Source organism: Postia placenta (genome assembly GCF_002117355.1).
Source record: "Postia placenta MAD-698-R-SB12 unplaced genomic scaffold POSPLAscaffold_4, whole genome shotgun sequence".
In the NCBI taxonomy this organism is placed as follows: Eukaryota; Fungi; Basidiomycota; class Agaricomycetes; order Polyporales; family Adustoporiaceae; genus Rhodonia; species Rhodonia placenta.
In genome coordinates, this window is record NW_020169835.1 from 3,626 (window position 1) to 30,046 (window position 26,421).

Below are 26,421 nucleotides of genomic sequence, written 5' to 3' on the forward strand. Positions count from 1 at the left end.
GGCAAGGCTCATGTAAGTTGAGAGTAGTGGCCGGTGCAGAATGTGTGCGTCCGGGAAGCACACTCCCATGAGCAAGGCTCAGGTAAGTCATGAGTTGCGGCCGGTGCAGAGTGCATGCGTCCAGGAAGCACAACCTCATGGGCAAGGCTCATGTAAGTTGAGAGTAGTGGTCAGTGCAGAATGTGTGCGTCCGGGAAGCATGCCCTCACGAACGACACTTGTTAGAAAGCCGCCTCCGACTCTTTCCATCCATAGTCTGGCATTATGCGTCCGGGACGTACATGCACGGCCCCTAGGCCTTTTCTTACCCTCTTTCTTGCACCTCTTTCTGTGTCTTCCCTACACTCGCTCTTTGTACACTCTCCCTAGGGCTTTCCCTGCGGCCTTTCCTACGGCCTTTCCTACACCTTTCCTACAGCCTTTCTTATGATTTCTCCTACAGCCTTTCCTACACGTTTGCTACGGCCTTTCCTACGGCCTTCCCTATGGCCTTTCCTACAGCCTTCCCTAGGGTTTTCCCTAGTGGAATCCCCTACCTAGTCTTCCCTACCCAGTCCCATTAACCCTAAGGTTGTGCGTTTAGGTTCAGGAAATAGCACCCCCGGACCCAGTAGTATACTATACTCATTATCATGAGACCGCCCACAAACCTAATAGCAATTCATGACCACAGGGAATGCATACACAAAGCAGGTTGTGCCATTGCTGCATATGTGCCTTCTGACCGCCCATGATGGCATGCTGCATACTTCAGTCCACCTTCGGGAATCATCTATACATGCCGTCTGCCCACCAGTAGCCACCTCCGCATCTCCGCGAGTAGCATGCCTGAGCGCAAATGAGCGCCTTCAACGGCTGAATACGCGTGCACCCCCACGACGATGCATCGGAGCAATCCTGTGCAGCTTGAGTCGTGTAAACCTGTATGGAAGCTACCACATAGTAGCGGAGGTTAAGCTTGAGATTGCCGATGAGCCTATGCGTCACCGTCTCCTTCCCTGTCGCCGTCGCTGCTATCCTTTGCATCCGCGTAGACCAGCTCCATCAACTCCTGCACGACCCCGCGGAGATCCCGCAACTCCTCATCCCTTGCCTCCAGCTCCTGGCGCGCGTCGTCCAGCTCCCGCTCCAGCGCATCTAGCCTTGCCATTGTACCCTCCACCGCACCCATATCCACGCCTCCTGGTTCATGCGCGCTCTGCCTTTGAATCCCATCCGTCTCCCCACTTCTGCTGACAGTGCCTTCCGCGCTGAGCAGCGACGGTGGCGTGCGCAGCTCCGCCCACCAACCTGGCATCTCACCTTCGTGCATCGCCAGCACCATGCTCAGCGAAAACGGCAGCGGCGCCTCTGAGTCGACCGACGGCAGCAGCCATGACGGGAACTCTGGCGATGACGGGGAGTCCGGCAAGGGGACAAGTGGAGGCTCGGGCGCGGCCATGGATGGGAGATTCGCATGCGCCTGAATGGGGGGCACAGAATGAGGGCCGTCAGAGGACACCTCGTCCATGCGGATGGAGAGAATTGTCGGCTGGAGCGGTGTGGCGAGCTCCATCGAACGCTCTGCATCATCATTCGCGTCGAGGAGGGCGGGCGTGGAGGCTGCTAGATCCGCATTTGCGCATGGACGGAGAGTAACGTCACCATCGGGCGGCGGGGACGCATAGTCAGCGATGGCGACGGCGGAAATGGACGCTTGTAGAGGCGGAGCGGGTACTTCGCAGGGATTCTGTAGTGTGCTTGTTGTGCTGGACGGCTGCTGCGCTAACAGCCGAGCGACTTCCACGCGCAAGCGGTCATTCTCGCGCTGCAGCCAGTCCTCGCGCTCCCTCCTAGCTCCGCACACGTTCTCCATATCCCCTTGAAGCGTTTTGATCGTCTCGCGCAGCCTATATATCGATCCACCGCTCGTGAGCTGACATCGCTACAGCAGCAATCACAGCCTGAGCCTACCTCTCCACCCCGCCATCTCCAGTTCCCTCAGCGCCAGCTTGACGCTGACTGCCACGCCCGCGCTCACCGTCCCGCGACTCGTGTATCACATCATGATGATCCTGAAAACAATGAAGGATCGCACGGAAGCATCAGCCCCGCCACCGTCAAGGGTCTCCGCGCTCTCGGAGGCGCGCGCAGGCACAAAGACAGCCACATACCTCCGTATGATCATTCGATGCTATGCAAGCGCGCCCTTGGGTGCCCGCGCCACTGTCAATTTGACCCTCGGTGTCGGCCAGTGGAGACCCGAGCGGCGCTTGCGAGAACGGAGGGGGCGATCGAGGTGTTTGCGGCAGGTGCGCTGTGATGGTGCGCCGCGGGGATAGCGTATACGGCGAGGGAGAGATTTGGGTTGAACGGGGCCGTAAGCTGGGGCTGCGCGGCGTCACAACCGTGCTCTGGTGTGCTGATACCGACGCACCACGGCTGGATGCGCGAGAAGGGGGCTGCTGATCGGTCTTGGACCCTGCCCGGTCAATGAGTGCCTGTCGAGGTGATTGCGACTGCGTCAAATTTGTTTTGTATTTGTCCATGTGCTCATTTCTGTCACACTCGTGGTCGTAATGTCGAGGGTGTGGTGAATCAGGATGACGAACCGCGCTCCCCTCGAGACGCACCTGCTCGAGCTACATACCATCAGAATCAGTGCCATTGAAACAAAAGCCATATCGCAAATCCGTGTTCCAGAGCGTCGAGCCTCGGACTCGGCGAAGTCAGAGCGAACGGCAACTAAACAAGCGCCCGAAACTGCAAACTTGGAAAACATGGCTTGCAATGAAACACTCACACGTTCCAACAGGACCCTTACCTCCGCCTCGAGCGCCCTGTTTCGCGACGCAGAGAAGTCTAGGATCCGGACCGCGTCGTCCTGCGTTAGTGTCGGTGTTGAGCGCTGCGACGACGACGAATGCGCGTCTAACCCATTTCCCGCGACGCCCATGAAATCCGCGCGTCTCGCATGGCCCGCGTGTTCCGAGGGACCCGAGGGTGCGGAATGAGAGTCTTTGATCGGCGGGACTTCAGCCGGAGGATGTACATGTGCTTGCGCGACACACGCCTCGAGCTCGGCCTCGCGCCGCGCTAGACGCGCGGACAGCGAGAGGATCTCTGATTCTGTTTGTTGGCGCGTGTGCGCGTGCGCGGTGCGCTCGGACTCGAGCTCAGCACGCAGGGTGAGGATGATGGCCTGCGCATGTGCATACAGCGCGCGGTGGCTGTCCTGGTTCTCGCGAGCCTTTTTGCACGTCATCGTGCGGGCGTTCAGTGGTTCTGCGTGGACGGTAAAAGAGATGAGGTAGTAGATGTCAGATGGAGGGAACGGCATAGAGTTGTACGTGCACGGACGGACCGAGGGGGCTGGCCAGGTGGATCTGGTTATGCGGCCACAGGGCGTAATCATTCACGAGCTCGACTGTGGCGAATCCAAACATAAGATACAGATTGAGTACACTGAATCTATGGCATGACGCCTGCATGCTCCAGGCTTACCTTTCTCGACGACGGCGCTGAGCGCCTCGCGCATGTCGTCCCAATCGGCCTGCGCCTCCCTGATGTACCTGCGCGCTGCTTCAAGCTTGCGTGCGAGAGCGGCGGCGGCGCGGCGCTCCACGACGATCTCCGCGCGATGTTGTGCGCGAAGGGCGTCGGTGGCGTCGAGGGCGGAGAGAAGGCGGGAGTGCCAGTGGGAGGCGCGGGCGGCATGGAGGGCGAGTTGCCGCGCCATCTGCTCGAGTGATGTACTATCGATCAGATCTCGCAGCGAGGCACAATTCACTCACCTCCGAGTCCCTCGCCTGATCCAAATCATCCCGTTTGTTTCCCATAAATACACAGCCCCTATTCACGTGATGTGGCGTGGCTAAGCTAGTACAAGATATCCAAGCAAGAGAGTACAAGATACACAAAGAGATCAAAGAGGGCGCATATACGAATAAGATAAAGCAGAGCAGTGACCAGGGCGTGTCTACGTTCGTCATCCCAACTCTCGCATCCGACGCCCACACACGCAAACAACACCAAGCACGCCTGTTGATAGGCGCCCGGAAGCGCGGATTCAGCATACTGAATTTAGTTCTACGATAATAGTACATGGCTTGGAAATAGCACACAGGGTTCGTCTGAAGCCAGCGCCGCAGGACGCCCGCGTAGACATGGACGTCTTCGCAAATGGAATTGCATACAAATGTCAAAATGATAGAACCTGCCATCGCTATCGCTGCAGTTCCGCTGTCAGACCTATGATATAGGGAATGTCGACATCTCCTCCTGGGCCATGGAGAGCGTCCCAGCGGCGAAACGCCATGACGGCCCAGTTCCATCTCTAGATCAACCAATCAAGGCCTCGTCCCGCACATGGACCTAGCGCGCCACTCACGAGATACCTGACTAGCTCCTTATCCCGGGGCATGACCGCCTTCCATTCGTCCTCCCCCGCGCAGAAAATCCTATACGAATCTAGCGCATACGGCCCGCTCCCCGGCAGATGCGAGGCCTCTGTCGGGGGATACCGCTGCCTTTGCGCCCCGACGCCCACGTCCACGTAGCACCGCGATGGGCGCACGTTCCCGCGCACCGGCGGGTCCGCACAGTATGCTTGCGACAGCGCAATGAGGCGTTCCGAGCGCGAGCGGCCCAGCCCGAGATGCGCGATGCGCGCCTGCAGGACGCCCTGCGGAGCTGTAAACAACGCACAATGTGTCAGCAGCACGCGAGTATATGGCGGGCGCGGTCGCATGAAAGGGCACGCATGTGAGACTGACCTCGTGCGAGGGCGTGCGCCGTGGGCCACGCGTCGGTGAGTGCTAGGAATGCCGGCACAGCGTGGGTGCCCGCGGTCTTGTTCAGAAGGGTCACGGCGACGAGGAGCTTCCATGGGTCGTGCGCGACGTACTCTGCAGCGTGCCATAGTGTCATGGGGTGCGGTGCATTCACGGGGAAACGAAGCGCGGCGTACCCTGAATGAGAATGGGCTTCGCATCGTACAGCCCGCGGTACGCGCGCGTAAAGTCAGAGCAGAAGTGGGAGAACGCTGCGTCGTGGAGGAGTGTGGCCGGCGCGATGTCCACCTGGTCGTTGGCACTTCTCTCACCTCCGGCGGCGGCGCCGAACAGCGGCAGGGCGCCCTCCAACTCCGCGCCATCGGACCAGGTGAGAAGGCGTGCGGACGCTTCTGTGACCGCACTATTCGCCGCGGACTTCCCAGAAGGCGAATGCTGGAAGTAGCAAGAAGGGTTGCCTGGCGAGGCAGCATCGGAGTGCGAATGATCCTGTCCTGCAGGCTTCACATTCTCAGCATGCTGGCATGTCCGCCGCTTGCCATTGCTCTTCCTGAAGTACGGCGAGCGGACGATGTCGCGCGCCGACGGGGTCGCTTTGTCTATAGAATTCACAGCTCCCTGCATAGGGGTCGGCCATCCAGTGGATGTCGTACTTGGTGAAGAGACGCCCGTTGGGCGCCAAGTCGGGGCCGTGCAGGCGTGGGTACTTTGTCCTACCCAAGTAGTGTATCTGCTCGGCTAGCGTCGAGATCACAGATACATCCAAACCTTGTATATCAGATACAAGATGTATCACCGCCTAACAAATTTCCCATAATCACTCATCACATATTTCTCCGCCCCTGGCCGCTTCTATCATCATGAATGTGATGTCTGCATACAGCGTATTGCATCCTTCAACTGGTGCCGTAAGATTCATCAGCATGACGCGAGCTTATAGCGGTGAGGAGAGTGCCGAGCGCCGCCTTCAGTGCACGGGCACGTATCGTTATCTCGCCACTTCCATACCGTCCCAGAAGCCGCGGACACGGGACACACGCTCGAATCGAGGGTCCCGTCAGTAGATGGCATCGCCCGCGCACCTGTTCTACTAGAGTTCAAACCTTCCCGCTGCATACGCACACCGCATCCATGGGCCCTACTTTCCTCCCATCTTGCCCCATCTGATCCCTGATACCGAGCCCCATGCACCCCAATCTCGCCGCGCCTTCCCAGGATATCCGTCAGACATTATCATCCTCCAACTTCATTCCCATGTCGCAACAGATCACGAGCGCGCGATTCAATTCCGCGCGCTGCGGCCCCCACTCAGATCCGACACGCCGTAACAGTTGGTCAACCCGCCGGGTCATGCTCGCATCACGCGCCACGACGGCCTCGCACCGTGCTCGTCCTGCACTCCGACCCGCTACGACAATTCCCCGATCACCGCGCCCACAGTGCGCACGACGTCATCGCAACCTGGTGCCATCCAGACCGCCTCCAGTCGGAGCGCAGGGCGAATACCCACATGCGCGCGCAGCATGTGCCCAGGAACGCTGTCTGCGAAGCCGAAGCGTGTGAGGCGCGCGGGGGCGATGCTATTCCAGGTATCCAGCACATACTGGACGTGGTGGCTGTAGTCTCAGGGACCCTGTGCGCCCGAGCTGAATGGAGCTTGAGGGATTCAAAGGCCGGTGCTGGGAACGTGCGGGGAACACCGACTTGCAGTTGAACTTTGTGGCACAGGCCGCGTCAGACACAAGCGTGTGACGGCGGGCTCTGGCCCGGAAGCTGCCGTCACGCGCGAGAACGAGAATAGCAAAGCCCGCGGGCCCAGTGTGAGCCCTGAGTTCCGGACAGACGGCACGCTCTGCACGCCATTTGAACAGGTTGTCCATGTACTCATACGCAACGCGAGATGCTTGAGGCCTGGCTGACCGCCATGCTGAGATGAACGCTGTAAGACCGTCCAAGGCCCTCTATTTGTAAGCTGGCAAGGCATTATCTTCGACCGACAGGACTGAATACAACGCGAGCAGAATGCCCCGCACGACCATGAAGATGCGTATACAGCCGCACCAATCACACAGATTAGCGAGGCGAGTAATCCCAAGGCGCAGTCCTGTCGCGCGGAACAGCGATCCTATGCCAAGGAACCGAGCACGGACGCCGTCATCGATCGCGGGCAGTTGCTTGCGCGCGATGGCCCGATAGGCGAAATGGCTCATCGCGCACCTGTGACCGCCAGACCACATTGACTAGTAGCCCGCCTTTAATCGACCTGACCGGCTGACCGACCGAGGGGATCCCTATGTGGATGATAACGACACCCTCTCGTCAATGTGGACTGACTGCCCGGGGCAAACCGCACAGATCTGCCGACCGAGCACGCAAACCTGGGTACGACCACAGCGGTCGGTTGGCCCTGGAGCGATCAACATGAGTGCCCGCGAGAAGTCACAGAGTGGCTTAGCGGACGCCTGCACTCGCGAAATACGCGCTGGTAGCCGCGCTGTCCATCAATGACCAGGCGGCGGACGAGACCAGTAGGCCATAGCGGCATGCGGCCGTTGGGGCGCTCGAGGTGCGCAGGCTACCATTCATTGAGGCTGGCGGTTGTGCCGGCTGCAAGCAGGAGTGCAGGGCGTTGGTGAGTGAGAATGGACACCGTGGTATGCCGAAAAGACTGAACTCGAGCCCCCGGGCCTCTGAAGATCGCACACATGGGGCGACAACGCAAGAGCTCCGGTCGTGACTCCCGCACTATGATTCACCCGTTTCGGCACACTGCTGCTGTCTCGCCTCAGCCGTCAGTTGACCGGCCGAGCACGATGCGGACTTGAAGCGTCTTTCGCACTCCACACTCTGAATGCCTCATTCCGACGCGCGACCGAGGGGGCTCCTACATTGTAGCCGTTCATCAGATTATCACGCTGGACGCATGATGATCATGCCTCCGGCCGTGCGACAGGCTGCCAATGCGGCAGCGGTGCAGGCGGCAACGATGGATGAGAGCACGAGGGGAAGCAGGAGAGGGCCTTCCTCGCGATGCGATAGATGGACCCGAGAATGGCGGGCACTGATGACGAAAGGGGAGAATGCTCGATGCGGGATGCGAGACGGGAGATGCCAACGGGCGTGCGAACATGGGGGACGTGTCTGCTGTTTGGGTTAGTGTTCGCGTTCGGGTTCATCTCATCCGTGACACCCTCCTTGTCAGAATGTGTCTATTCGTGGATGCTGCGAAACGCCCCTCCAGGCGCGCGGCGCGGGTCGAGCTCGAGGCGAGACATAGATCGCAACAGCCACCGTGGTAAAGCCATGTCTCTCAGCGCCTCGCAAGCGTTGGCAGCGCGACGATCCAGGGTGGCCATTCCTGAGGACGCACATTTCGTTGGGGTCGCCGGGAACAAGAAAGAAATGACCACAGTGGGCCGTTTCCCGGGCGTCGCTGCCACCGCGTGCCTGCTGCGAATGCGAAGAACAGCCTGACCCGAAGAGAAGCGTCCCTTTGACGCAACCTTGTGCTAATGCGTCCGCGCACACGGTTCCCCGCCGCTGGCCCCTTCAAAATTATGAATATATATTCTGGCCGCACGGCCTGCGAGCGGCGCCACAGGAGCGATCGGGGCGGCATCTGACGGTCATTATGCCCGAAATGAAGACTGGAGCGCGTGCGCACATGCGCCACACGACGACGGCTCGGGGGCGGCCGCCGCCGACGCGCCGTCCGTATGCGGCAACTCGACCAACGCATGTCGCAGCTCGCGATGAGAAGCTCGCCGCGTGATCCGAGCTCAGCGCAGAATCGCGGCAAGGGAGCGCGCCCGAATTGGGATGAATGGCTTCGTGGATGGTGATGGTGATACAGGGGAGCATGGCCCGCGGGATGGCATCAGCACATCGTCGTGGCGCCGGGCAACTCCTCCCATTCCAGGGGCGCGAGCAGCCTTCTGCGATGCTGCTCTGATAGCGACGCCAGACCTGCTTCGCGATGCCGCAGAGACATGACGATGGCGCGATGGCACCGCACGCCGCGGCGGACGACGCGCCCGAGATGCGCGCGCAGATACCGTACTGTGCAGATGCGGCCAGAGGCGACGAGCGTGTTGGCCCCCGTTGTAGGCCCCGTTTACGATGTATGATTTGTCGTTTGCGTTCGCGTTATTGAAATGGGATGCGTATCAGCATCAAGCGAGCACGTATTGGGCACCGTGCGAGGGGTGCGAGTGGTGCCGTGGTGGGATGATACGATACCAGGGAGACGTTTCATCACCTGCCCGTCAGCAGGGCCGCAACGGGATTGGACGCTGCGCAGATAGAGTTCGGGGGACGCTCAGCGATGCGAGATGCGAGATACAGGTGTGCGCGGGGAGACGGGGCATCTGGTGCAGACAGGTTCAAGCGGCGACACACAGCGGGGAACCGGACTGGGCCTATCGCTATCTGGGCGCGCGTGACGTGCCATACTGTGGAATTGGCATATTCGGATGCGATGCGCTGCAGTGCCCTGGCGTACGCCGTGTGTCCGTGTGCCGGCGGCGACCACAGTGGACGGATTCTTATTAGCGTGCATGGGCGCAGAATGGAAGGTGGTCGTGGGCCGCGAGGCTCCCCGCGCGCAGCCTCATGAGGCCGCGACGGGCAGCGACGAGTGCGGGGGATGCGCCGAGTGTAGCCGGCGGGGGAGCGCGCGGGGCGACCGGGGCTCTAGATCAGTCAGGCGGGGCTGCGTGCGTGCGTGTGATCAGCCGGGCGGAGGCGGAGGCGTGTCCGTGGGAGCGGGCAGGCCGCGGAGGGACGAGAGGCCATCGATCAGAGATGCCGAAAGCGCAAGGCTAAGCAAGGCACGGAGTTTGGCGGATGTCGTCGGGGGCTGTCATGGCGCGTTGGGTGCGAGCATGATGGCCTGATTCCGATTCGTGATCCAAGATGCGTGATTCGTGATACAGCCTGGACGAATTGGACCTGATTTCAATTATGTATCGCAGACGCAGCGGCGCAGGAGTGATGCCATCCAGATAAGGGGTGTGCCCGGATTAGGCGCTGCGGTGCAGCTTCCCGGGGGTGCATCACAAGGACGGGGGGGCACTCGCGCGCTGACGGATCATGGCAGGCCTTCCAAGGAGCCCTTCAGACGGACCACCACAGTCCACCAGACGCCGGCGTATCAGCCGGCGCGGACGCGGCGCCCGCGACGCCCGAGCCCGGTGCTCACTCGTGGGGGCGCCGACGACGCAGCGAGGGCGAGATGCGAGGGCGAGAAGAGTGATGCGCGAAGGCGGGGGCATAATGAATTTTTTATCTGAGATCGCGCGCGGACGGAATCTCGCCATCAGGGAGCCGGTCATTCAGGGTCGCAGTGATAAGGTGTGAGTACGAGGACGGCCGGCGCTCACCGGGTGCGATCATGGGACAGGACGCGGGCGGCGCTGATGCCGCGCGCGCACACGGTGATAGCGCAGCTGCAGTATGAAGCAGTAAGGCAGGTTATAGTGGTCGTGGACGCTATACAACGGCGTCGAGGGGCAGGAGAGCGGGCGTCTGTGTAGGGGCCGGGGATGATGGCCGAGGGGGGAGCCGAGGGGATGCGTGGGAAGGATCGCGGAGATTGGAAGGGATATGCGGAGCTTGAAAAGGAAGAAAACTGATGATGGGATTTGGGAGGAGAGGGGACGGACTGGCTGCAGCGTCCCTCTTCCTTTCCTGATCGTCTTCCCGCACAGCAAGCCGGACAGCCTTGAGAATATGCACCACCCGTCCGTACTTCCTCATCTCTATATATACCCCCCATCATCCCTCCCTGACGCCACCGCTTCTACAGCTCTGACCCTCCCCGCCCCCCTCCCCCCGCCAGCAGCTGCCCTCCCAGTCCACAGAGTCCCGCGACTCCCCCAACGACCTCCACCACCAGCCCCCGCCTCACCACCAGCTCCCGCCGCAACAGCAGCAGCAGCAACAGCAACAACCTCAGCAACATCCGCCGCCGCCTGCAGACGCGTTCGCCAGGCCCGCGTCCCCGGTCCACAAGGAGCGCATCAAGGCAGACACCGCTCCGCCCCAATCGGCCCCGTACGATCACCGCTGGGTCCGTGCCGTCCTCTTCGATCCTGATGCCCTGCTGACCATTGATCTCATCCTCTGATCCCGCGATCATCCCGCCCCACTGCATTACACATACTCTCTCTCCATACTACACATGTCCGCCGCCGCCGCCGCCGCCACCGTCGCTCGCCGCCAACAGCAGTTCGCCCCGTCGCTCCACCCCGCCCACTTCTACCCCCTCGAAGAGTACCGTAACATGCCCCACCGCGTCCACTCCGCCGACGCCCACAGGAACCCCGGGTCCGTGCACTATCCCCCTCCCCCCGACTACCATCGCGGCGCTGACCACAGCGGCTTCAGTCACCACCCCGACGACGCCCACTACCCCCGCATGGCCTCCCAGCCCACCCCGCCCCCCATCGCCACCCTCCACCACTCCCCTGCCATGTCCACTTCCTCCCTCGCCAGCTCCTCCATCTCCCCGTCCCCCCCGGTGCGCGCCCATTTCCTCCCCCCCTCTCATGCACACCTCACTTACCCGCCCCCCTACCCGCACCAGACCTCCCAGCCGCCCACCCCGTACTACCAGCACGCCCAGGCCGCCCCCATGAGCGCGCCCCCGTACCCGTACAACCCCAACGCCTCCATGCCCGCTCGCTACGGTGACCCCGGTGCGCCCTACACCACCGCTGCGCACCCCGTCTCCGTCTCGACGCGCTCCATCCGGCCCTCGTACGTCCCCACCCAGCCGTACCCCGGCCAGGCCAACTATATCATCCACACCGACGACGCCGCGACCAAGCTCTCTGACCGCGTCCGCCGCAAGTGCTACAACTGCCGCACGACCGACACGTCCACCTGGCGCCGCTCCAGCCTCACCCCGGGCAAAGTGGTACGTAGCCGTTTTCTTCTCTTCCCCCTCCCCCTCACCTTCTGGTGTGCGCCGCGCAGCTCTGCAACAAGTGCGGCCTCTTTGAGCGCACGCACTCGCGCCCGCGCCCCGAGCAATTCCCGCACAAGCGCGGCCCGCTCGTCACCGCGACCTTCAAGTCTGCGCGCACTCCCCCGCCCGGGTCCTCTGGTGGGGTACAGCGCCTCCCGCCCATCGCCGCGCACCACATGCACGCGATGCCGCCGCACCACTCGAACCACCCCTCCATCGCGCCGCTCATGCCCCGCGCGGACGGGTCCCCGCATCAGCACCCCGCGCAGATCCCTCAGCCGCCGCCGCCGGGCCAAGGCCAAGGCCAGCAGGGCTACCCGAGCGCGAGCACCGTTCCTGAGATCCGCTCGCTGCTGAACACGCCCGCGGGGCATGCGCAGGAATCTGCAGACGGGACGCGCCCGCCGTCGCCCGAGCAGCAGCAGCAACAGCAGGTGCAGGCGGCGCCCGAGAGCCCGCGTGGGGAGCGCCGCGATGCGTATCGCGCGGCCAACTAAGTGTGCGTAGCGCTATACCCGCCCTGGTCGGCCGGGCCGCGCTGTCTGCTATTTATGTGTATTTTTTGCTCCGTCTGAGTCGCCCCCCGCGAGGCGGGCGGCGCGGTTGAAAAGGCCCGTGCGAGCGAGCGAGCGAGAGGGGGACGCTGCTTGGTGCTTGGTGCTTGTGCTGGATGCTTGAAGCGCGGGGCCGAGCCCTGCGCCGTGCTATTGGTTGCCGTGACTGGCTGCTGGTTATTTGGGTACGCGTATTGAACCTTTTGCTGAATCATAAATCGCCGGCTGATGTCTGCGTGCTCGCCCCTTTTCTGTGTCTGCATCTGCGTATGGTATCGTGTCTAGTGTATGCGCTTTCGTGTATGATGACTTTTTCTTGTTGCCACTGCCTTGGTTTTGCTTTCTTTTGCCTGTCGCGTTGCTCGCTCGCTGTTATGGCCACGCTCGCATACATAGTTCATAGTTCATATTCAACCAACATTCGATCATTATGCTCGCATCCTGTGATTGTTGTGTCAAGTCGACAGCGGACGATTGCGCGATGAAGACATTATCGACATGGCTCAATACAACAAAGCAATTATGGAGTCAATCTCCTTTGAGCGTTGGGACCCCATTTCTGCTGGTTCGGGCGCTGGAAGACGACGCGTGTGTGGCAGGCGTGGGCGTGGCTGCAGGGGTGTATTGCACATGCCACGGTACACGGCCGATGATGCGCCGCCCGCGTATCATTCGATGCGCCCACACGGCCGTGCCTGGCACACGCGCCTTCCATTCCGAGACACCATTGAGCGGCGACCTCGCCGGGTGCCAGCTGCCGTTAATGGAACCCTGGTGCCGCAGAATGACCTGTATCGGCACGGGCTGCGAAGCGAGCCCTTGGTGCGCGCAAGCCCAGGCGCACCGGCGACGTGGAAGGTGGCATCATGCGCCGGGGGGAAGTCGAAGCAGCCGCACACGTCCATATTGCCCTCGGCCGTCCCCTCTGTCCGAGGACCATCGCCTGCCATCCACCGCCTGACACCGTCCAAATGGGCAGCCGCTTCTCCGACGCGCAGTCCGACTGGCTCCCTTCCATTTCCAGCCATCAACGCCGCGAGCTGAGAACCCGGGCCCCTCCCCCGATGGGACCTGGCCATTTCCAATTTCGGCAGGCGGTGCGAACCATTGATAAGTGATGACTGATGGCCTGATCTGGGGCCCATCACTGACGCGCGGATGCAAATTCGATTCCACGGCCGCAGCCTGCTGACGCCCGCTGTGCACGACCGACGGCACGTCGAGCGCGAGCCCAAACGAGCAGCTCCCCGCGCCGTGGCGAGCACCGTCGTCCGAGGATCACGCCAAGACGGACGTGATGACACCCGTCCGGCATGGCTGCCCCGGCCTTGACGCGCCTTCGAACGTGCCATGAGCAATGAATCCCCTTCCCGTCTAGGATGACGCACCCTCCACCCGGCGAGCCCAGGCTTGTCATCAGCGGCGCGTGATAAGCTGGCCCTGCCGGACGAGAGCCGTCCGCGAACGCCTTCGCCATTTCGAATGGGGAGGCCCATCAGGCTTCTCCCGCGTATGTGAGTGCGCGCGCACGATGTGTCAGATCTCGCACGCCGGCCTCGTCCACTGACAATCCTGGGAACTGTTGGATGATCTGGGAAAATACTGCCCTTTCTCGTCCCACTAGCCGAGCAGACGCAGCGCTTACGTGCCGACTTGATCCTTGGATCTAGTTCGTAGGCGCTATTCAATCCAACCTGTGCGGCCGTTGTACTGTGGACCGCTCTGATCACGCCCAGATCCCTCACCTGTGTGCTGAACTGCCTACTGCGTGTGCCCTCAGGCATCGACATGCATGCGTACGGGAACGTCCGCCGGGCGCCCAGTCGCAACGAGCCAATCCCAAAGGCTTGTTTATAATCGGCCAAACGGGCGGCCTCACTTGATGAAATTACATGACGCCATGCTATCATGCGCACATGTTCACAACGTGGGAGCTTGTTGGAACGCGGGATGCACAGTACGGCACCCTGGCAGGAACAACATCGCATCGCCGTGGCAACACAAAGGAAGAGCACGTTAATATGAGATGGCTTGCAGATCGAAGCGCAAGAACGCGCCGCGAACCATCAGCGCAAATGACCGCGGGAGGCCTCATCAGCTTCACCGGGCACCACGGTCTTCGTGCGATGCACAGTCGCTTCTTTCTCGCCAGCGCCCGCCGTGGCGTCATATCTTCAGTGGTCCGTAGAATGGCGGTCGTACGAGAGGCGGGAAATCCAACCGCACGATTTCCCGACGCCGCTCGGTGCTAGAATTGGCTGGTGTCCGCGGCCCACAATTATCTGTCGCGCAGCGCTCAGCATCAGTTGGGGGGTCTCAAAGGCGGAGATCACTCACGACCCTGTCATAGAACATCTCCGGCCTGCGGTCAGTACGAAGGCCTTGCGTAGATGTCGCGCGAGCGCCATCGACAGACCGAGACCCGCGCATTCTGTGCGGGCGAAAATCGCGAGCGCACCATCAGATGGACCGAGGCCCCCCCAACCCCCGCCGCCATCTGGCGCGTCAGACGCAGATGCATCCACGCTCGCACCCCCGAAAAACAAAGTTCGCGCTGTCTTCCGGCGCCAGCGCGACGTGACGCGGGAACGAGCCGTATCACGTCGACATTGTCAGAGTTGCCTTGATTGATAGGCATGCAGACAAGTCGCCGCGCACCTACTCGTGTTGTCCCATGTTCTGGCCGTGCTGTGAGCTACCCGTCTTGCGCGCAGAGGTCCGCGTAGGGTACCCCGCTCCGCCTAGAAACGCAGGTTCCCGGGGAGGTCTGTGTACCGGTATGCAGCTAGGCCCGATTGTGCTCGCGAAGTCTAACAAACCGAGCGGCGTCATCAACAGACGCCACAGCATGATCGGGCCCCCTGTTTGTGGCTTCCGTGATTACAAAGACTGACCTAGATTCCCTGCATCCACCCGGCGTTCATGTCTCTCCTAATGGCAGGTATTGGCAAAATCAGTAAATTACCGGGAGATCTATACAAGCGCATTGACACACGGCCCACCTCTCGGCGGAGGAAACAGCCTCATATGATATATGCTGCTGAATGGCGTAGAGCAGGGTTCGTGCTGACATTGACAGCATCAGAGAAGGGGGCTTGGTCAGATGAATCACACCGTCTGTCAGACGCCGAACAGACCGTGGTTGATACAGATGCAATCTCATGCTTCTCGCCGAATTGGGGCGCCTTGGGAGCTAACGCGGAGCCATCCTTTCTGTGCGCTCGCTAGCCAGATCGAGGTCCTCGTCCCCATCTAGCACCACAGAACAGATTGGCAAGGCACCGTATCGCATCCTACAACGTATTCGACAGATCAATGGTTAGCTGTACCCAAGGCGGGCGCACAGCACTGACCGACGCGCATCTGCGCGTTTCACATAGTGCACCGGTCAGAGTCGACGGGCTCCCGCCGCCGACCCGGAGACTCGCGCCGACGGCGAGATCACTCACAAAGTGGCAGAATCGATTCATCTATCGCTCGCGCTTCGCAGATGGCAGTAGTCCGAGGACGACACCTTAGCCAACGTTACTGCACGCCTGCCCGCCGCCGACAAGCACGGGGATGACATGCATATTAGCACCTCCCCATATGTCACACACCTGGGCCCGGTGCTACTGACAGCCGCGGAGCATCCCCAAAGACCAAAGCTTGAGCTTGATTTTGAATTTGATCAACTCTATCTGACACGCGCGTAGCTTGCAGTCGCCATAACTGTTGGTCAAAGATCTCAGTTCAATATCGTGCAATCCGGGAGAATGTCGCTGATACACGCACAACCAGGGAACTCACGAAGGATGCTCACATGCACATCCCACGACCTATTACACGGCCAGAAGATACTTTAGCCTACGTTTGAACGGCCTGCAGATGCCCGGGGGACAAATGTCAAGTTTGCACCCCGGTCAAAATTGCTTGATCCTCGTGCAAATCTATCGATTTGACCTACGGCTGGCATGCACGGGTGACCAGCAGCTACCCATATCGCAGTTTAACCTGCGGGCAAACACTGCATATCATGTGACTTGCACAAGACACGACAAGGCATGCGCGACAAAGCTGAGAAGTTTTTCATCTTGCCCACCCACGTCTCAAATGTCTCAATATCATCTTGCATGTATTTTGAGCCCCGTGCTCCTGGTGAATGTACCAGTACCCTGATCTCATGATCAGGAGCCTGTTATTCTAATCTTTTCTGCCTTAGATCCATATGCCAGCTCTTCATTCTGAACCATCTGCAGAGTTTGGTGAGTTACTTGTTATTTTTGTATTGCTTTCTCTTAGAAGCTACAGTCTGGTATCTTAGGAGTTGAATGTATATGTACCTTATTAAGCAATTACATCTGCGACTAGCCATTCTCTGTATGTTCTCGCGCGACAATATGGTCAATGGGACCCTGGGAGACCGCGCTTGTATCACGTGAGCAGAAATTTGCTTTGCACGGGGGTTGAACAAATTTGCCCGCGGGGCAAGCGTGTGAGTGGTTGCACCAGGCATAAACTGTCGTGGTTTGCACAGGGCGCAAAGCGCTTTGACCGACGTGCAGCTTGTCAGCGGTTAAACCCAGTTTATACGGATCTTCTGGCCATGTAGTTCAACGCGACTGAACGCAATGCTCACTGAAGTGACCTGCCGAGTGATCCATCTTTCATACAGTAGCTCAGAAACATGTGAAGCTGTGATAGACATTTGTTTGCATTGCAGACACGAAAGTACGACACAAGCACTCTAACTACAACAAAAGATGTGTCGAAAGCTGATTAGTCGCTCGCAAGTAGACAACAGAAGCGAACGACATGCCCAGCTCATGACAACTCAATCTGCTCAGCCATACACCAAATGGCCGAAGCTCGACGCAGTCCTAGAAGACATCTCTCCGACGCCGACTCCAGGCTGAGGTGACTGTAAAGAAAAGAGACAGGCGCGCACAAGCCACTATATAGCCCGTTGTCCGGCACTTCCCGAGCCGTGAATATAACCAGCGCTCGAGCGCGAAATGTTTTCTCTTTGAAAGTTGCACCTCGCGGATATTTGGGATGCTCTCTTTGTGGTCTCGCTCTCGGGCAGCTGCTGTGGGTGCGTCTTGAACCATATGCGTAGGGAGATTGACTCCTCCATCTCAAGATCGTGCCGACATTCGTTTTGCGTTGGACGCGACCCGTGTTGGAGGTACACACGTCTATTACTTTTTTGCAACGTGTGGTCCGTGTGGATGTATTTCGCGTACGTCAATGCAGATCTCTGTTAGACCTTGAAGTTCGTGGGCATTATGATCACCTGTTAGCCGAGCATAGCCACTGGGCGCAAGTGACGAAGTTGACTGTGCCGTCGTCCCGTGGCCTTGTCGGATCACTGATTCTTAGCTTACCGCTCACGATCGGAAACGGCCTAGCCATGCATGGCGTAGCAAGCTGCAGTCATTGCACGCTTCCGTTGTGGTAGGGCCAGACGACCCACTGGCGGAATCTGCTGGAAGGCGCCGGCCAGGCGTAGTCTGCCCACACGGACATTTTCTTCTCTTTCTAGGTTTGCTCATAGGATGCGAAGCACCCTGATCAGCCCGCGAAGATGGCTCGATGCGCTCCACGCGCAGATCAATCTCTCCTCGCGATTGGACAGACCGACGGCCAGGCACGCGCATCAGGCATGCAGGAGAATCAGTATGCGATTTTGTTATTCATGGACCCCTCTTCCAGGACGCCCAGAACAATGCCGAGCGCACGCAGGACGTAGCGTCGAGCGAGCGAGCGCGGCTCCTCCGCTTGTAGGGGGGACAACGTGTTCGTAAATAGAGTCGAGCGCGGTCGACTGTGACTCTCCGAGGCATCGCCTGCGGCGCGCTCCTTCTGGCACATTGCACCTGATCCGCATGTACCATGCTATGAAGTTAGCATGAGGCGGGACGTTTTTACTTACGAGTTCGGGCCAGTACTTTCCTCCGTCTCATTGCACACTATCGGGACAGAATCCATGAACTATATTTGTATCTAGATCTAAGACTACCCTAAGACAAGCAGCGGACCTCCTACCGCGTTACACTGTCTGTCGTTACCGCTACTGCGGGGGGCTTTTGCTTCTTATCCACCATATCTTGCTCCACGCGAGGTCCTCCGACCACCCGACCATCCTCCGAGGAACGGCCCCACCAGTAGCAAACTGCTACTTCTACACCGTCCCAGTGTAAACTCGGAGTTGATGTCGCCCAGATGTCGTCTCCACGAGACACGCGTCTCCACGAGACACAAACGACAGTACAACTGAGATAGCGTTTCGCGAAATGGAACGCGAAAGCAAACGACGGGCTCACGCCGCACCGTCGATGACCTGGCTCGGGCGCTGTCGTACCATGAGCACGCCGTGATAGACACTGCCCTGCGAACGTTCACGAGCACATGATGTCCATCCTGTCCGACACTCAGAGCTACGCATCAAGGCGTATAGGAGCGCAAACGGAGTCCATGGAGACGCGCCAAGACCCCTCTGGCCGACGATACACGGCTGTACAGGATGCTCACGTATGATACTTGTGTTCCAATTTCATTCAACGGCTGTATGCATGACGCGTCCCGCGATCACCCAGCATCTAGCCGCGATGCCTCCGTCAACACAGGGTGGACATGCGTCAGACGAAGGTCGAGTTCCGTACGACAGAGGGCTTGCGGGCCTTGACGCTGGAGAAGGCCAGTACATTCGGCCGACATGCGAAAGCGCCGTCCATGGTCCACACTGTGTTAGAGTGTTATCTCCGACGCTCGATGGGCATGGCCCGACATCGTGTGCCCAGATGAGCCGGTGCAGCCTTGTGCAGTTCGCAGACCGCCTCCGCATTGATCTCCTGCATCGGAGGAGCATTGGCATACCCAGCGTGTATCGATGCCACGGAGGAGCCCTATTGGTGGTAGATCGCGGCCTTGATCCATGCCGCAGAAGTCTGCACGCACGAAGGGCTTCTCTCGAGACACCCTGTATACAGGATTTGGGGCCGTACCGGGAGGCAGTGGACGGACGCGGCGTGCGTGTTAAACACGCGTCCTTTCCAGCAGCCAGAACCACGCAGTGCGATGAGACGGCGGTGAGGGCGGGCGAAGATGAATGGGGCAGAGACGCATCGGGGATCGGGAAGGAAGTCTGAGTTGACGACTATATTGAAGGACACGAGGTGAGACTGAGGCACTGCCACGTTACTCTGTCATATAAAGAAGGCGAGGTTGCGCACACCTGTCCCGAGTCCTCTCCGACCTCCGTACACCGCGTGCGAGAACTATGGAACGCTTGTCAGCGATCACACTATCACCTCGCATAGGGATGGCGAATTCGAGCAATCGATCATCGGAGGATTCTGGGGATTCCGAGAGACGAAATGGACTATTTGAGAGTCGCGCCAAAGCCCCGATTTCTGTGCTCCTCGATTGAATCATCGTCTCATACCTTCTACAATGACGGCGGTGTTGTTTACCTTTGTCAGGGACGTACGTCGCAACCGTCCAGGGCCTTTCAGACTTCCACTCGACGCCCAGGTTGTAATGTATAATACAACGAGGTGCATGGGGGTGTCAACACAGAGAAGTATCTGCTGGACTCACCTTGCACAGTATTACCACAGGCATAGTCCCGAAGGTCATGCTTCGGCCTCTGCCGGTGGAGATCTGGTTGCTGATTATCAATGAGCTCGGCGCCAAACGCGAATACGATGCGTTGAAAGCGTGCGCAGAGGCATGTGAAGGATTGATTCAAGAGAGAGCGATAGAGTGCATTCCAGACCAACTCACATTCAGGACGCCGGAGGAGGTTGGGAGCATCAATGTGAGGCAGCGCTGTGCGGGACCAGAGAAAGTGCACATCGAGGGAGGGAGGCGTCGTGGCGAGGGCAGGATCTCGATCTGCCTCTGCCTGTGTGACGTCACGCCCAACGCACTCGGCTGGGCTGCTTCGGGCCATGATGTCCCTCTGCGCCCCCACATGCTATCGGAGTTGACAAATGTTCACTTGGGCATGGACTTCTCCCTGTGCTCTGATCCCCGGTCTGTGCATGACCTCCTCATTCTATTTCCCAGTCGCCGCCTGGAAGAGATCAAAGCTTGCCTGTCCACGTCCTTGTGTTAGCAACGAGCATAGATGCTGCTCTCAATAAACTCGTCAAGCATGCTAACCGACCACTGCTGCGCCTCACACTCGAAGTACTCCCGCAAGACAGCTCACCGCCGTTCAATGAAGCATCCACATATGCAGCTCCGAGCACAGGTGCGCCCCATAACATGGTCCTTGCAAGGTTATCCACAGTAACACACCGTCCCTCCGGCCCGCTGCTTTGATGTTTCGGCGAATACTAATCTCAAGTTCCTTGACTGTTCAGTTGAAATCACCCAGGAGGGCAGTTCATCGATTGCTCCTCTACTGGAGCTTCTTCATCAGGTCATACCAGCACGCCTATCTGACATCAATTGATCTTCATTGTCATGGACAAAGCAAGCCTCGCAAAGTTGTGGGCTGGCCTCCCACATCTCGATGCCGCTCTCTCTTAAACTTCATTTAACAACCTTGATTGTATCTGGATGCGTTTTCATCTCGTAAATGCATCCACAGATATTCCCGACGCTAATCATGCTTACCAAAGCTGGATGCACGGCGTATCCTGGGGTGCGTACCTCCGTGGCGTCCTCACTGCCGCTCTGATGGACATGGCTTTTTATTCTTTATTTCTTTTTATATTCAGTGTTACATACGCTGGAGGCTATTAGCGGGTATGGCTTGTTTATAGAATTGCCGTGGATTATCAATTAGGTACAATGCATACCGAGCTCGAATTGATGAAACAATTACTGATGACCGGCATCGGCAGGTACATGGCATGGGTTATATAGGTCCCTCGCTCGCGCTGGGTGCGGAGAAAGACCCCTTCACGACCTCAGGACGCCCCTGCACACACACAGTATTCTCCTCAGACGAAAGTTGGCCTCTATCGGCGCCGATTTATACACCTGGTCTATCTCAATCACTCCGTCGTTCTGTGCGACAAGAGGCTCTGCAGGTCTGAGACTGGCCATTGACCCTTTTCCCCCTGAGTGCGATCAGCCATCGAGACTGTCGGCACGCTCATGGCCTCCCCCCCACACTGCTCGATCTTTCCAAGGACGTCTCGACCTCCCTCTCTACGCGCATGCGTGTGCCTCGTTCGCGACGATACCATCCCTCCCGCCAAATTATGGCCCAGGGCGTGCGTTCATCCGCTTTGCCCTTGCTCCATCCTAGCGGGGGCGAGTTCAACTTTGCCCACTTTCGTCAAGGGACGTTCCCGTACTTGCGCGTTTCTCCGTCCCGCAGCTCCTCTCGAACATGTAGCCCCACTACGTGCGCCCGCGCGACCGGCCTGCGCGTTATACTATGCTGCTTGCTACTGCAGCACTGCTTGTTCTCTGCTGCTCTGCGTGTTTTGTACATACCACTACTCGCTCCCGCTCTCGCTATCTGTCGTTCTGCGTATGCTGTGGCCCGCTCCCCCGCTATACGTGTTTCGCTCGCATATGCTATCTACTTTGCTCAGCTACCGGTGCTCGTTATCTCGTTGCTTGCATATGATAGACGCTGTTCCCTGGACCATTGCATCGTATGGATATATCCGTGGTACGCATCATCGACCCTTTATCTGTCAGGGCAGGTAGGTTCCGCATGCGCAGGGCGGCCCAGAACCCGTGATTCCGAGTGTCGCGCAGTTCCATGCTAGTGGGCAGACGGGGTTATAGTAGGAGGTGCTGCGCTCGGAACGCAGTGGCGAGAACAACGTCGAAGAGCGCCGCATCTACTGTACTCTGGCCACGAGACGGGCGGCGAAGTGATTGCGTTCAACCGCGTGCAGCGGCTTCGCGCGAGCTGTTCTACGTCGGGACCAGGGTTCTCTTCCTACAATGATGCGAGTCAGGTCATTGCAAGCGTGATGACTTGGACCAGCCAGAGCACGAGATCTGACTGGGTTATTACTGGAATTAACATGTGTTCGAACTGGATTAAGTCACACTTCGCTGCTATGTATATGGTCCGCTCACTACTCATCACCATGTGGATGTGTCCCTCATTCGTTGAAATCCAGCTCCCAGCGTTTTTAGCCACACACCTTGGTCCTCCTCGGTTGCTCTACAGGTGACAACCCCGACATATACACGACGGAGATTGTGCCGACGGCGATGAGATAGGATCAGATCAAGAGCGACGAAAGCAGTACGCAATCTTGGTATAGCATGGCGGTCGCTGGCGTTGGCGTTGGCGTTGGCATCGCTCGGCGATATGCCTATGCAAGGGGAATAGCAGCAACATGGACGGGAGGCGAGTGTGTATGGAGTGGGAAGACACCTGGGGCTTCCTTGCTTATGCTTGTCGATGAGGAAGTGAACAGATAGATCTTTCAAGTGCTGCGGGAGCTCGCAGGGCACTTTCAGAAGCCACACATGATAGAAGACAGGCTCGTCAAGGTATATCGTAAGATCGAAGGATATGAGGCTCGGATTATGCGCGAATAGCTTGTGGGTGATTATGGGAGAAAGAGGATGCGCTGGATAATAAAGCTCAGCTGAGTCTCTTGTCACAACGGAAGGTGAGGTAAAATGGTCACCTATGCTTCCATATATTTCCAGACTCAGGTCCTGAAGTGCTAGTCCCGTCGCTTTGAGGAGATGAGTGAGACCTAGCGCAGGCTTCTCGGGAGGCACTAAGCCCGTCCTGCGCAATCGCAGTCTAAGAACTGGGCTAGATGTGGCAGCAAGCACACAGTCCGCGAGTACACGGAGTGAACATGTATCCAGATCTAGAATAAGAAGATCATAGCATTTCGACCTCGCATTGCTCTGAGGAAGAACACTCGGAGGAGGTGAAGCGCTGTCAACCCGAACCTGGGACAGAGAAATCCGGGGGAGGGATCTCGCACCACAGAGCTGTTGAAGAATCAAGCCCGAGGTCAACGTTATGTCATGAAGTTTCAGGCGATTGAGCTTGTGGCAGCTGAGATAGCGGAAGACGTCGAAGTGGAAGTCACCTGTGCGCCAATTGCCATGTGTGATCGTAAGGGCATTCAGCTCTAGATTCCACGCATACATGGCTAGAACGGCGGTGAGATGCGAAAGCGATCGCCTTCTATCCTCGCCTGTCACGATGATTTCCGGCGGTGTCCATGATCGCGAGTCGTTTCGCCGCATGCGCGAGACGTCGTGACAATTACGAAACGTTAGGACGCTACTTCGTGGGAGATGTTTTTTGATTCGGTAGGACCCAGATTTGCACACCGTTTCGCAGCTGTGCAGCGTGCTGGGGTCGTAGCGCAAGAGATCTATGATCATATCCCAGAGCTCCATGGGAAGCAATGGTCCAAGCGGACGTCGCTGATGGTAATTTGAGTCACCGGGTACCTGCACACTTATTTTCCAGCCAGTGACACTATGTTCAGTGATGCTCCAATACCGACATACCAGTCCTCGCACTTACCACTGAGTTGGTGCAATATCTTTTACTGGCGACATTTTTTCCATGGCATTATATTGTATCTGCACGCTGTCGTCCTGAAGGCTCTCTCTTTGCCAGAGTAGCGCTGACCGGCCAGTATTTTCACGACTGACATGAGGATACTGCACAGAATCCGGGCTATCAGCATCGTCATGCTATGCATGAAGCTGGTCCCATCGCCTCTGACGTCCATGTTTTCGAGTTTGACACTGCCATTATCGACAGATGACCACTCTTTCATTGATCCCGTTGCTTTGAACCCGACAGCACAGCTGCAATTGCTACAAAATTGTTCATTCAATTCAAATGGCAACACATATTTCCTCTCTGTCCTCTTGTTATGCGTATGCTGTTGCGATTATGACTCATGCAATCAGCGGAGACGTATACAAGACGAGGCAAGACGCACCCGAGCTTTCCTTATGCAGAGATACCTGCATTGGAATGTCTTCTCCAGTGCCCAACGTCCAAGCCTCACCTTGGCCAGATTCTTTGATATGGCGGCGCGCATTCAGCCTGATGAAAGGTTCATGTAACAGTATGCCATTCAAGATTTTTACTCACATTGCGAGTGCGGAATTGACGTATGCTGAAAAGTCATCTGTCAGAGATTGACGTTGCATCGGTGAATTATTGAACTTGCAGGTACTGGCGGGAAAGTGAAATGCAAGTGATACTAAGGTTCCTTGCTTCAAGTCTATGATAAACTGCGAACGGTGGTGAGGTATCATAAGACCTGTTGATAAATGAACTTCACCATCGCCATCTGTGCCGACTGTAGGACACTGAAGAACTAGTTGTGTGAGATGTTGAGGCGTTGAACTGGTCGGACGCACCACAGTAGAATTCCACGATTGATACAGTAGATGGCTACGCCGTCATTTGAGTGAAATACTGTCAATACGAAGCGCAGAAAGCCTGAGTGTACATCCTACTTGCAGCACCGCTGCGTGGGAATTGGTGGCAAGCATCCGCATTTGTCGTAGAATTCAGCATCCCAGCAGAGGACTGCGTGCTCACTCACAATTTTCAGGTTACTACATAGGCAGCGCCGTGAAGAGCAAAGGTCGTATCCCATCATCTGACAATATCGAGGAAGAAGGATTGGCACGATGAGTCACACCATCCATCAGCCACTCAACATATTGTATCTGGAAAAAGATGTTATCTGGTGCGTCTCGCCGAATGTGGCGCATCTCACCGTACCCGGTGCTCTCAGGCGAAAGAATTGTGTTCCTGAGTTCAACTATAGTCTGCGCGTTAACATTGGCAGATTCAATATCCTAGTTCCCATACAGTATCAGAGACAAGAAAGATGCAGCACCCTGTAAGGGCCAGCTGACATGCTGTACTTACCAGTCCCATCCGTGAATGACTTCACCGCCGAGGTGATAGTCAACGAACTGCGCTGCCGCCAGATGGCCACTCAGGCTCATTCATCTATCACGAATGTCAGAGCCAAAACCATTTGAGGACGGCGGTAGCTCTACCGCCGGCGATACTGAGACGATATGACTGGTTGCTACTTCTTCTCCCTCGCAGGATCTGAAACCTGAGCGCTGAGCGCTGAACACTCAATTTCAGTCAAAAAAATAGATCCGTGCAGCATCCAGAGAACAGAGTATAAATATGTTTTTCGATCAAAAGCATCTCGCGTTTAAAGGGTGCCCAGCCTGAGGGCTTCAAGCTGTCATCACGTTGGTCGAGTGATGTTTCTCGTGTATGCTCCAACAGGATGAGGACGCAGTAAATGCACTTACAATTGGCCATATCATACACGCTCACACCTCACGCAACCGAGCGCATCAGCTTAACGCAACCCACATTGGGTGGTCCCGTCCATCTTTCGCATGGTGACCCAACTGTCAGTGAAGCCACGATAGTCATTTGTTTATTGAAACCACGAAGGTACAGCACAAGTACTCTGACTACAACAAAAGATGTGCCGAAAGCTGATTAGTCGTTCGCAAGTAAACAACAGAAGCGAACGACATGCCCAGCTCATGACAACTCAATCTGCTCAGCCATACACCAAATGGCCGAAGCTCGACGCAGTCCTAGAAGACATCTCTCCGACGCCGACTCCAGGCTGAGGTGACTGTAAAGAAAAGAAACCCAGCAGGCGCGCACAAGCCACTATATAGCCCGTCATCCGGCAATCCCCGAGCCGTGGATATAACCAGCGCTAGAGCGCGAAATGTTTTCTCTTTGAAAGTTGCACCTCGCGGATATTTGGGATGCTTTCTTCGTGGTTTCGCTCTCGGGCAGCTGCTGTGGGTGCGTCTTGAACCATATGCGTAGGGAGATCAATTCCTCCATCTCAAGATCGTGCCGACATTCGTTTTGCGTTGGACGCGACCCGTGTTGGAGGTACACACGTCTATTACTTTTTCGCAACGTGTGGTCTGTGTGGATGTATTTCGCGTACGACAATCCAGGTTTCGTTCGTCATCAAACAATGTTGGGCGCAATTGCCGTCGTCGATAATGCCGTCGTGAACTCTGCAACCCTGTTCGCCGATTTGTCTTATCCCACAGCTCGCCATCTGGGACCATTCAGCGAAGTAACACTGCGGCTTGCAGCAAGCTGCAGTCATCATGCGTTTCTGTCAACCAATCGTACCGTTGAGGCGTATACGAA

General features: G+C 57.8%; 7 protein-coding genes across 7 annotated transcripts; 4 read left to right on the forward strand and 3 right to left on the reverse strand.

Annotated features, from left to right (window-relative positions):
* Window positions 1–40: 40 nt before the first annotated feature.
* POSPLADRAFT_1137179 (hypothetical protein) lies at window positions 41–511 on the forward strand (the record flags this gene model as incomplete). The annotated part of the gene is made up of 2 exons (XM_024484762.1): window positions 41–220; window positions 443–511. The coding sequence occupies 2 exons, from the start codon at window positions 41–43 to the stop codon at window positions 509–511; spliced, it is 249 nt and encodes an 82-aa protein (XP_024340594.1).
* Window positions 512–976: 465 nt separating this feature from the next.
* POSPLADRAFT_1044996 (hypothetical protein) lies at window positions 977–4,908 on the reverse strand (the record flags this gene model as incomplete). Its single annotated transcript, XM_024478654.1, has 9 exons — window positions 977–1,915; window positions 2,154–2,296; window positions 2,417–2,498; window positions 2,804–3,264; window positions 3,484–3,734; window positions 3,774–3,831; window positions 4,231–4,315; window positions 4,370–4,671; window positions 4,755–4,908. 9 exons carry the CDS (start codon window positions 4,906–4,908, stop codon window positions 977–979), a joined length of 2,475 nt encoding a protein of 824 aa, XP_024340595.1.
* Window positions 4,909–8,891: 3,983 nt separating this feature from the next.
* On the forward strand, window positions 8,892–10,063 carry POSPLADRAFT_1032348 (hypothetical protein; the record flags this gene model as incomplete). The annotated part of the gene is made up of 3 exons (XM_024476847.1): window positions 8,892–9,116; window positions 9,324–9,491; window positions 9,707–10,063. 3 exons carry the CDS (start codon window positions 8,892–8,894, stop codon window positions 10,061–10,063), a joined length of 750 nt encoding a protein of 249 aa, XP_024340596.1.
* Window positions 10,064–10,953: 890 nt separating this feature from the next.
* On the forward strand, window positions 10,954–12,239 carry POSPLADRAFT_1032349 (hypothetical protein; the record flags this gene model as incomplete). Its single annotated transcript, XM_024476848.1, has 3 exons — window positions 10,954–11,292; window positions 11,359–11,691; window positions 11,751–12,239. 3 exons carry the CDS (start codon window positions 10,954–10,956, stop codon window positions 12,237–12,239), a joined length of 1,161 nt encoding a protein of 386 aa, XP_024340597.1.
* Window positions 12,240–12,816: 577 nt separating this feature from the next.
* Window positions 12,817–15,766, reverse strand: POSPLADRAFT_1044997 (hypothetical protein; the record flags this gene model as incomplete). Its single annotated transcript, XM_024478655.1, has 11 exons — window positions 12,817–12,907; window positions 13,086–13,367; window positions 13,950–13,990; window positions 14,042–14,142; window positions 14,361–14,544; window positions 14,634–14,727; window positions 14,959–15,106; window positions 15,191–15,227; window positions 15,292–15,333; window positions 15,434–15,520; window positions 15,650–15,766. 11 exons carry the CDS (start codon window positions 15,764–15,766, stop codon window positions 12,817–12,819), a joined length of 1,224 nt encoding a protein of 407 aa, XP_024340598.1.
* A 3,888-nt stretch (window positions 15,767–19,654) lies between these two features.
* On the forward strand, window positions 19,655–20,397 carry POSPLADRAFT_1138527 (hypothetical protein; the record flags this gene model as incomplete). The annotated part of the gene is made up of 2 exons (XM_024484915.1): window positions 19,655–19,763; window positions 19,898–20,397. The coding sequence occupies 2 exons, from the start codon at window positions 19,655–19,657 to the stop codon at window positions 20,395–20,397; spliced, it is 609 nt and encodes a 202-aa protein (XP_024340599.1).
* Window positions 20,398–21,147: 750 nt separating this feature from the next.
* POSPLADRAFT_1032351 (hypothetical protein) lies at window positions 21,148–25,217 on the reverse strand (the record flags this gene model as incomplete). Its single annotated transcript, XM_024476849.1, has 16 exons — window positions 21,148–21,210; window positions 21,273–21,352; window positions 21,408–21,539; window positions 21,735–21,794; window positions 22,095–22,191; window positions 22,231–22,268; window positions 22,403–22,576; window positions 22,898–23,089; window positions 23,175–23,216; window positions 23,318–23,687; window positions 23,764–23,788; window positions 23,895–24,033; window positions 24,191–24,297; window positions 24,346–24,488; window positions 24,806–24,818; window positions 25,138–25,217. 16 exons carry the CDS (start codon window positions 25,215–25,217, stop codon window positions 21,148–21,150), a joined length of 1,755 nt encoding a protein of 584 aa, XP_024340600.1.
* Window positions 25,218–26,421: the final 1,204 nt, after the last annotated feature.